The following is an 11,774-nucleotide window of genomic DNA, read 5'->3' as shown; positions in this document are numbered from 1 at the left end:
AAAAAAAAACATTAAACCGTAACTAAAAATAAAAACTAATCCTTATCTGAAATGACATTCTACTGTGCCAGTAATCAACTATTTAATTCAATACTTAAAAAAAAATCTGAGACCAAGAGGGGCACCTGGGTGGCTCAGTCGTTAAGCGTCTGCCTTCGGCTTAGGTCATGATCCCGGGGTCCTGGGATCGAGCCCCACATCAGGCTCCCTGCTCAGCCAGGAGCCTGCTTCTCCCTCTCCCACTCCCCCTGCTTGTGTTCCCTCTCTCACTGTGTCTCTCTTTGTCAAATAAACAGATTCTTAAAAAAAAAAAAAATCTGAGACCAAGAGCTTGGAGTTGGAATAATAATCAAAACTAAACATACAGGCTAATAGGTATCTCCTCTTCCTGATTCTTTGGTGAACAGTATGCATTATTTTACCTTCTAAGAAAACGATTATTGCAACAGCATTACAGTGTAACAGTAATAAACAGTGTAACATTTAATAATCAAATATTAAAGCTACTGTGCTTAATGATACCTTATAAAGCATATATTAACACAATACAACTTACTACACAAAAATAAACATTAATGCCTACAACCAAAGGAAACAGACATGAAGTAAGTTTCCTTTCTTCATATTTTATGACCTATGAAAAAGAAACTACCATCTGACAGCTTAAATACTATACAGAAGTAGTGCAACAGTGAAATTTTAGGTTAATAATACACAATTTTGCATTTAAACAGAAAATTTTAAAATTCAGGAATTCCGACTAAGAGCAGTAACACCTTCTTTCCAGGTTCTAAAAGAAAGATCTCCATGTACATTCTAGTCCACTACTCTAATTATGAACTGATATATTTTAAGGTAATATTTGATGCTGTACTTCTTAGATTTCATAAATAATACTACCAACCAATACTTGCACCACACTTTACAGTTAAAACTATACACCATTGGGCGCCTAGGTGGCTCAGTTGGTTAAGCGACTGCCTTCGGCTCAGGTCATGATCCTGGAGTCCCAGGATCGAGTCCCGCATCGGGCTCCCTGCTCGGCAGGGAGTCTGCTTCTCCCTCTGACCCTCCCCCCTCTCATGCTCTATCTCATTCTCTCTCAAATGAATAAATAAAATCTTTAAAAAAAAAAACAAACTATACACCATTTAGTTCACGTTCTATAATCATGAACTGTAAGTTAGGCAGAGCAGGATTATTATGCCCATTTTGCATATTCAGATAGAGGCTCAAAGATTTCAGGTTATGCACGTAAGGTCACATAAGTAGTAAAGGGTAGAAATGACATTCAAATTCTAGGTCTTCTGCCTAATGATTTCTCCCTATGCCATGCTATTTTAAAATAACTATTATAAAAGCAGCAATATACTGCATATGAGAACAGCACTAGACTAGGAGTCTGAAAACTGAGTTTAGAACACCTGTTAGAGGGCGCCTGGCTGGTTCAGTCAGAAGAACATAAGACTCTTGATCTCAGGGCTATGAATTTGAGACCCATGTTGGGTGTAGAGACTACTTAAATAAACATGATAACAAAACAAAACAATAACCACCTTTTAAAAAGTTAGAAACTGAATTTTAATTCTATAGAGGAAATACAGCATGGCACTTCTTATTCTCAAAGCATTTATGAAGCACCTATCTGCCTGTGTGAAAATTTTTACCAAGCAGTGGCAGTCACATCCTCCCCCAAGCCCGAATTACCACTACCTCCATTTACTGCTTACCCTGTGGGAATGAGGAAAAGAGGCAGAAAGTTTAAGTAATTATAGCATATATAAATCCATGTAGCTACCAGGTCATGACTTTTAAAAGTATATTCTCTCTCTAGCAACTTAAAAAAATTGTCTTATCTATTTACAAATTTCTTTTTCAAAGAATTTAACATAAAATCATATTTCACTTACCGCTGGGGTAGGAGTCTATCATTAGCCAGGTAGCCTGGTTTATGAATCTCTTTATTATAATCTCCATACTTGGCTTGGACAGCATAGGAAGCCAAAAGAACTGCAGTTTCTGGCGGACAATATATCTCATCATTCAAGATGGCTTCCTTAACTTGCAAGAAGAAAAGTCTCTGGGTTATTTCTTGAATTAATTCCTCAGAAACGTCTTCAGGAAAGAATTTAGCTCTAAATTTGAACTGTAAAGGATTCTCTTTTTTAACATCTTGCTGTGTCACCTGAAACAGTAATTTCAAGCATAATCAACAAAAATCCTAAGTTCACATCAAATTCTTTTTTAGAAGGAAGTAGCATGTGAAACACAAATAAGATTCTAAATCATAAGACTCTAGTGTGTAAGATTCTAAACTTATAAAAAGATATGTAAGGAAAAAGATTCTATGCGCTAACGGATGTAACCTCTAACTCATTGGTCCTGTCTAATAACTAAGTTGAAACTTCCCTTAAGAAGCTTATCCTGTAGATTTTTGAGTCAAAGTATTCAGTTACACCTAATAATATTTATTATGTGTTAAGTTTTCAAACAGGAAAAGTGAACATATCTTTTTTCTAAAATGATGCATTAATGGTAACTTATTGAATTAAAAGATATGACACCTTTAATAACTCAGAGATAACTGTAAAAGGAGGCCTCTGACTAAAATCAGTCAGACCCTGAACTTTTCTAGTACAAATTCATGATCACAATAACTTCAAAGTCATTTAATTATTAGCTGAATTTTATACATATTTTACCTTTTTATTTAGTTTAAGCCATGTAGAATAACCTTTGCTGTCCACATACTGCAGCCCAAAAAACCAGACCTCACGTAAACCAACTGTTTTCACCACCTTAAAAAAAAAAAAGTTCAATTTCAGTTCAACATTCACAGTGTAAGTAAATGGTACTGTATTTCAAAAGAAAAACAAAACTACATAGGTATTATAGGTATATTTCTTTGCTACAGAGATCATACATTTTTTTGCTATAGAGCTCTTTCTTAAATTTAATATATTAATTACAGGACTATTTCAAAAAACTTAAATTCAGGTTTTGTATATATATTTTGTAGTGTCATTTCAATCTTGTTTGATCCACTTTTTTTATACCTCTTTTTCTTTCTCATCTCCTGTCATGACCCCAATAGGTAACAAGTCTGGGAAACAGATAAAAAGCTGTCATAATCCCACTTTCCTCCTTCAGTGTACCCCCACAACTACACAACTGGGTAGGCAAGGCAAATAGTATCATTTTGGTGATAAGAGTCTCTGAGGACATTTAAAAGCCATACCCTAGGTTATCCAACTGTTGATTTCACACCCACTTCTACTACCCTTCACTATCAAATATTCTGTTCTTCCCTCACTGAGCAAGAAACCATTCTTGGAACATGCCCAAATTTTACCCTTCTACAGCTCTGTTCATGCCTTTTCTTCTGCCTAGAATGTTTCTTCTGTATTTTTACCACCCGCGGAATAATTTATTCCTCAAGCCCCAGTTCAACTAACATGCTTCTGTGAATGAAGCTATCCTATTATATAGATAAAATTAATCACTTATGGGACACCTGGGTGGCTCAGTCGGTTAAGCGTCTGCCTTCGGCTCGGGTCATGATCTCAGGGTCTTGGGATCAAGTCCCGCATCGGGCTCCCTGCTCACCAGGGAGTCTGTTTCTCCCTCCCCCTCTGTCTCTTCCCCCTGCTCGTGCTCTCTCTCTCAAATAAATAAAACCTTTAAAAAAAAAAAAATTAATCACTTGTTCCTTGATGTTCTATATTAAAACAAAATAAGGGAAGTGAGCCAGGAGAGGTGAGAGTTTAATATTTTAAAAGCTTTACATAAAGATTCAACATTATTATTATTATTTTAAAGATTTTATTTATTTGACAGAGAGAGAAAGACAATCAGAGAGGGAACACAAGCAGGGGGAGTGGGAGAGGGAGAAGCAGGCTTCCCGCCTAGCAGAGAGCCCGACGCGGGGCTCGATCCCAGGACCCTGAGATCATGACCTGAGCGGAAGGCAGACGCTTAACGACTGAGCCACCCAGGCACCCCTAGTTTTTTTTTATAATTTTTTTTAAGACTTTATTTATTTTAGAGAGAGAATGAGAGAGCATGCGAGCAGGGTGGGGAGCAGAGGGGGAGGGAAGAGGAGGGGGGGGAAAGAATCTCAAGCAGACTCCACACTGAGCATGGAGCCTGATGTGGGGCTCAATCTCACCACCCTAAGATCATGACCTGAGCTGAAACCAAGAGTTGGACGATTAACCGACTGAGCCACCCAGGTACCTCCTCAACATTAGTTTTAAAATAATAAATATTCTTGACTTATTTTTTAAAAATATCTAAAAAACGTATCAGGCATTTGGATTTCAAGATAGCATACCAAAGCCTTTGGAAAGTTTACTTTCCTTCTCTTGAAAAATTTCACTGAAGTTACACACACCAGAAAAATTAAAAATAAAAAAAACATTTAGCTGTGCTAGGAAAAGTTACCATCAAAAGAACAAAAATTGAGAAATTTCTGGATGATGTATCATCAGGACTCATACTGATACAAAAGCTGATTAAAGCAAACAAACAAAACTTCAATGCAGACAAAGAAGATCCCAAATAATTTAACTTTGGCAAAAGACAGGTTGTCCCAAAGAAGAGCCACAGAAAACATTCCAGCTCAGAGTGACAGAGTAGGAAATTTTCATAGGTCAAGAGCAACTGAGAGAACTCACTATAAGCCTGCTTTCACATCCTTAGATTTGGGCTCAAGAGAAGTTGTCAGGAAACAGCTGTGACTGTAAGAATTAACTGCTTAGAGAGCACATTACAGATAACAATACTCCTTAATCTAGAACTTCATTTACACTATGAAATGTGTGTATGTGCATCAAATAACTGTCCTATGTACTTAACATGGATTCTCATTTAATTCTCACAACAACCTTCCAAGGGAAGAGTGCTATCATCATCCTAACTATACAAATGAAAAAAATAAGGGAAAAAGAGTAATTTGTCCCAAGTCAAACAGCTAGAGCTTGGACTCCAATGCAGGCAGTGTGGCTCTTAGAGTCCACACTTTTAAACTACTACACAGTACTGCACTACAATAAATGAGGTTTCCTTTCTCCTGGTATCTAAACTAAAGCAATTCTACTTAACAAAAAAACAAGTAATTTATTTCTCAGTATACAATACCAAAGAAACCCACTTGCTGATTAGTTTTTGAATACCACAAACATTTCACTCACTATAAATAACATTTCAACTGGTTATGAAGTAAGCACAATGAATGCTAACTCCATTCACATTCTTATTCAAGTAAGACAGATGACATCTTTACTAGAAGAATCAACAGAAGTAGGTCACAATTCACAAGGTAAAATATGTACAAGGTATGTACAATGCATGCAGCTGCTTATGATTTTAAGAATTTGTTCACTCTATTAAAAAACTTTTCATCTTAGGGGTGCCTGGGTGACTCAGTCATTGAGCGTCTGCCTTCGGCTCAGGTCATGATCCCAGGGTCCTGGGATCGAGCCCCGCATCAGGCTCCCTGCTCGGCGGGAAGCCTGCTTCTCCCTCTCCCACTCCCCCTGCTTGTGTTCCCTCTCTCACTGTGTCTCTCTCTGTCAAATAAATAAAATCTTTAAAAAACAAAAAACAACAAAAAAAAACTTTTCATCTTACAAAAAGACCTTATCAGGGCTTTCAAGATCATCAATTACCTATTCAGGAAGACTAAGTATACTGCTTTGTCAGAAAAAGAAACTTCCCAGGAATTTAAAAATTTTTTTTTTTTAATTTTATTTACTTTTGAGAGAGAGACAATGACAGAGAGAGAGAATGAGAGGGGTGAGGGTCAGAGGGAGAAGCAGACTCCCTGCTGAGCAGGGAGCCCGATGCGGGACTCGATCCCGGGACTCCAGGATCATGACCTGAGCGGAAGGCAGTCGCCTAACCAGCTGAGCCACCCAGGTGCCCTAAAATTTTATATCATATTTTAGATCAGTATGTGATAGTATGACACCTAATAAAACCAAAATATCTACTAGGTAACTTACTGCTATGTGCTAGAAACTGTCTCCTGTTCTCTAAGGTCAAGGAGATCTGACCACAGACTACTACTCTCCTGCCCAAATGTAAAAGTTCATTTAAACATCCTCCCCTGAGTCTCATGCCCCCATCACCTTCCTCCCCCTTATAATCATCAAGTCACCTTCCTAATCACTTGGCCTCAGGGCACCAATCTCTTCCCTCCCCTTCTCAATAAAACATCACTTACAACATTACTTACTGCATCACCTGGGGAGCTTAAATAAATATTAATGCTTCCAGCAGTCTGCAAGCATTGCCTTTTTTTTTTCAAAAGCTCCACAGGTGACTCAAATGTGCACTCACTCAGTGAGAAAAAAAGACAAGACCAGTAGTCCAAATTCCTCAACATGATACCCATGTTAGCTTATAAGGCGATGACACCGAACTGCTGTCAGGTGCCTACAGACAGACTAGGATTCCCTGTGCCTTTGCTCCTGCCATCCCCTCTATCGAGGATCTCTACCCATCCCACTAAGTACAGTATCTTTTCATTCCTTTGAGTCCTCATTACAATGCTTTACTTAGAGGATGTTAAAGAAATACCTGCTGATAATTATTTTTAAAAAGTCCTCTCTCTCCAATCTAGGAATGAGAAAGAATAATAGCTCTACAGTTATTCAAGATAACTGAAAAGGTACCGTGAAAAATTCTAAGGGCCACACTGTTGCAATACCAGTGAAGTTACAGAAAAACGTACAAAGAAGTTGCAATAGCTTCATGTTGTATGTTGTCAGAAGTTGCACACTTCATGTGGTTAAATGATACCTGGTCAAAAAGCTGTTTCCCAGTAGTATTGGGCTGAATGGCAAATTCCAGCTCAGCATCCATGGTGGTTACTCTTACGTTGATCTGCAATAAAAACAGAAGGGAAAATCACTACGAAAGAAAATATACTTATTATTAAACATGAGGCAATATTTTTATCTGATTTATAAAATAAAGTATAATATGTAGGCAATAAAGAGCTACTCCATAATTGTACCTAAGATTTTCTTTATTAAAGTGATAAAGTTTGATTTTAATCACAGGAAATTTTAAATCTATTTTAAAAAGAAAGAGCTTAAAAATCCTCTTTTAAAAACGTTTACTGAATACTTGGCATACACTAGGCACTAGGCCATGAGCTTTCCATGTTCTCATTTAGCCCCTGGAACAATACTAGGAAATACGCTCATTTCTATAAAAACTAAGAGAGTTCCCCATTACTTGCCTAACGGAACAGGGATATCAAACAGCAGAGTAGGTATTTCAGGAGAAACGTAACTCCAGATTCTTTGAATGGCATTCACTATTCCGTATTTTTCAACACAAAGTTCAGATACTCCGTTTTATCCTACTGCAAAAGTATTCACTTTATAAAAAGCATTCATCGAATGACCTTGTATTTTGTTAGACTCATAAATTCTTTTTTCTATAAATACCTTTCTAGAAAGCTGGACATTTCACCAAAAACTTAACATGCCTTAACTAATTTTAACTCCACAGTAGCATCTTCACTTAGAATTCACCATCATGTAGTACAAATCGATCTTTAACTCACACTATTAGAATTCTGAATCTATTTCTTCTTTATATTTTTTTACTCATTGTTAACAAGCATGCCTCTGTACATGTAGCTTTTATCTGAAATACCTTCTTTAATCAAATAAATCTTATAAATCACAAAACCTTCTGTGATATAATAAGTATGTATTTGGTCTTCATTCTGTTTCCTGGCAGAGAGCCCCTAAAACCTTTGGAATTTCCTGAGTGACAGAAGTGAGTTGAGTCTTTGTTATTCATAATAAGCCCCCTTCAACCATACCTGAGTTTACACTAATGACTCCTAATGACTCATGATGGACCCTGACACCTTCAGGATGGGGGCGCACAGCCAGAAGAACCAACCATGTGCTTAGAGCCATCCTAACCTCCAGAAAGAAGAGAAGCTGGGAAGTGAGTTAATAATCAATGGCCAATAATTTAATCCATTATGCCTACATAATGGAAACTTCATTAAAGCCTAAACAAAGGAGTTCACAGAAAGTTTCCAAGGTGGTGAATGCGTCCACATGCAAAGAGAAAGGCGGACCGCAAACTCTACAAGGACAGAAGCTCCTGTGCTCAGGACCTTTCTGGACCTTGCCCTATGTACCTCCTCTTCATCTTCATCTTTCATTTGTATCCTTATAATATCCTTTATATTAACCAGTAACAATAAGTAAAAGTGTTTTCCTGAGTTCTGTGAGCTGTTACAAGGAATTACAGTACTTGAAGAGGGGATCACGGGAATCTCAACGTGTAGCCAAGTTAGAAATGTGGGTAACATGGGGACCCACTACTTGTGATTGGTGTTTGAAGGGGACAGCAGTCTTGAGGGACTGAGCTTTTTTTTTTTTATTTATTTGAGAGAGAGAGAATAAGAGACAGAGAGCACAAGAGGGAAGAGGGCAGAGGGAGAAGCAGACCCCCTGCTGAGCAGGGAGCCCGATGCGGGACTCGATCCCGGGACTCCAGGATCATGACCTGAGCCGAAGGCAGTCGCTTAACCAACTGAGCCACCCAGGTGCCCAAGGGACTGAGCTCTTAACCTGTAGTGTCTGTGCTACTCTGGATAGCTGGTGTCAGAATGAATTAAACTGCAGAATACACAACTGAGGGCTACACAGAAGTAGAGAATTGCTTGATGTGGAAAACTTACACATCTATTACCAGAAATCTTGAGTCAAGAGAAAGTTTTCCATTACCCATAAATCTACCATTCAACTTATTAACTAGAAATGGCAAATAATGCTATAGATACCAATGTATTTCTTGTGAATTTCTCTGTCCCAATCCCACAGGTAAGCACTAAGAATAGTTTCACCACAAATGTAGGTCTCTATGTAAAATATTTAGCTTTTCTTGATTTTTAGCTGTATTAAAGTTGTACAGTACTGGCTAAGAAAGTCTTCTTTCTTGATGTGCGCAATGGTTGAGTATATTTATTTTATGAAAATTCATCAACTATACACAATACGTTCTTCTCAGTATGTATGTTCTATTTCAATAAAAAGTTTAAACAAAAATTATACCACATGGTAGTTTGTTTTTTCACCATTTCTAAGCGTCATTGATTTTCCTGTGAGTAGTTGCAATTCATTTATTTTTACTGCTGGGCAATAATTCACCCATTTTCTTGTCAGTGGATATTAAATTGTTTCTAATTTTTTGGCTATCAAGAACAGTACTGTTATGAACATTCTTGTGTGTGTCTTCTAGTGCATATGTATCTGAGTTTATCTAGAAGCATATACACAGACAAATTCCTGGGTGATAAAGTATACAAGCCTTCACCTTTACCATGTCAAAGTGAATTGTGCTCCAATATGACTGTATCCACTTACACTCCATCAACAGTACGTAAGAATTCCCGCTGAGCTGTATTTTCACCAACAGTGGGTATTATCTGATTTTCTAAACATTTGACAATCCAGTGGGTGTAAAATGACATCTCAGTATGGTCTTACTGTGCAGATCTCTGATTCTTAAAGAGGCTGAGAACATTTTCGTATGTGTACAATGCAGAATTCTAATACAGCCCCCATGATCTCCATCCCCTGGTGTCACACTCATGATTATGTTACATTACACGACAAAAGGGATTTTGCAGATATACTTAAGGTTACTAATCAGTTGACCTCAAAATCGGAGGATTATGTGAGTGGAGCTAAGCTATTCACAGGAGTCCTTTAAAAGCAAAGTGTTTTCTCAGACTGGTTGAAAAAGTCAGAGAAATTCAAAGTGTGACAGGAATTTCACATAAAAGAGGTTCTCCATTACTGAGTTGGAGGGGCCAGGGGGCAAGGACCTGACTCCAGCTTCTAGGAGCTAAGAGTGACCCCTGGCCAATAGCTAGTAAAAAATGGGAACCTCATCCTCCAGTAAAGAAGGATGGATCATTTTTGCAAGAAAATGAATTCTGCCAATAGGAATAAGCTTGAAAGAGAACCCCGAGCTCCAGATGAGAATGCAGCTGGGATAAACCTTGATTTCAGGCTGGTGAGACCCTGAGCAAAGAACCTAGTTACATCATCCCATATTTCTACATACAAAACTGTGAGATGGTATTGCTTTAAGCTACTAAATTTGTGGTAATTTGTTACAGAATAAAAGAAAACTAATATGGTACATTTATTGACCACTCAGTCTCCCCATCTTTGGGAATGTCTGTTAACATCTATTGCGTATTTTTCTATTGGGTTGTCTTTTTCTTTTTACTATGTAGGAGATCTTTATATATTCTAGATACTAATCCCTTGTCAGTTATTTATATCACAAAAAAATCTCCCAGTTTGTAGTTTGTCATTCTACATTATGACGTATCCTTCTTCAGGGCAAACATATATTTTTTTAAGATTTATTTATTTATTTGAGAGCGAGAGAGACACAAGAAGGGGCAGGGGTAGAGGGAGAAGGGGAAGCAGACTCCCCACTGAGGAGGGAGCCTGATGCAGGACTCGATCCCAGGACTCTGGGATTACGACCTGAGCTGAAGGCAGACGCTTAACCAACTGAGCCACCCAGGCACCCTATGGTGAATATATTCTTAATTTTAACGTTGAATTTATCAATGTTTTACATACAGGTATCAATTTTTTTGGCCATATTTAAGAAATCCTTCTCTACTCTGGAGTCATAAAGATGTTCTTAGATTTCATCCTAAAGTTCTGTTTCTCATAATTTGTCTTCGATGATTTTTGCTTATGATTTAAGGTAGAGATCCAATTTCATTTTTTAATCTCTATAGGATAATGATATGGGGATTTAAAATAACTAAGTGATGTATACTGATTAATTTACTTCCCAAAGACTATTATGTCACAGATCAAATGTCTATAAGGTACAGGATCTGAATTTGTGCTCTCTATTCTGTTGCTCTGGTTGACTAACAATTCTTTCAAAACCACACTGTTTTAATTATGACATTTTTAAGTAAGTCTTGCTATATGGTTGGGAACGTCTCCCCTCATTATCTTCAAAACTTGTGAGCTATTCTTAGCTCTTTGTTCTTGTTCCTGCCTTCACACAAAATCGTAAACTTTCAAAATACCCCACTATGATTTAAATTGGACTACACTGAATTCATCAGTACTTTCAGGGAAGAAATAACATCTTTTCAATATTGACTATTCCTATCCATGACTGTGGTTCTCTCTGTGCATTAATTTGTCTTCTTTAGCACTTTCAAAAAAGCGTTTATAATTTTCTCCATAAAAATCATATTAATCAGGGTGCCTGGCTGGCTCAAGGTCTCAAGGACTCTTGGTCTCAAGGTTGTAAGTTCAAGCCCCTTGCTGGGTATAGAGATTACTTAAAAAAAATAATAAAATCTTAATAAAAATCATATTAATCATTTTAGATATCTTTCCCATAAATCACTATGACTTTGTCACTATGATAAATTCAGGTCCACAATCCCCTGACGTCCCCAAAGCATCAAAAACAAGTTTAGTAGCTAATTTCAGCAAAACCTTAACATGAAGTAATGTGAGACTATCTGGTGGATTATTTTATCCCATCTCAAATGAATATTTATACAATGACCTATAAAAGTACTAATGTTTTTGAGGTGATACACCAGACCTTGAGGGAAGCTTCATGACATAATGACATATGAACATAATGTATTGTATATTCATCTTTCTGAAATCCAAAAAATTCCAAATACTGAAACTCATCTAGCATAAAGGTTTTCAAACACAGGATTGTGAATT

The 11,774-nt window shown here is 37.3% G+C and overlaps 1 protein-coding gene across 1 annotated transcript in view; it reads right to left on the bottom strand.

Moving 5' to 3' along the window:
• RDX (radixin) overlaps nucleotides 1–11,774 on the bottom strand; it is a 45,481-nt gene that overhangs the window by 12,873 nt on the left and 20,834 nt on the right. The window contains exons 4-6 of the mRNA XM_081797367.1: nucleotides 6,805–6,888; nucleotides 2,703–2,798; nucleotides 1,911–2,185 (exon numbers count right to left, since the gene is read on the bottom strand). Coding sequence (XP_081653493.1) covers nucleotides 1,911–2,185; nucleotides 2,703–2,798; nucleotides 6,805–6,888 — 455 coding nt within the window. The remainder of the gene's footprint in view (nucleotides 1–1,910; nucleotides 2,186–2,702; nucleotides 2,799–6,804; nucleotides 6,889–11,774) is intronic.

This window comes from Leptonychotes weddellii, chromosome 11 (assembly GCF_054177405.1).
Source record: "Leptonychotes weddellii isolate Sample4059 chromosome 11, ASM5417740v2, whole genome shotgun sequence".
NCBI classification, from domain to species: Eukaryota; Metazoa; Chordata; class Mammalia; order Carnivora; family Phocidae; genus Leptonychotes; species Leptonychotes weddellii.
Note: the sequence above shows the minus strand (reverse complement) of the source record. Positions and strands in the feature narration are given on the sequence as shown.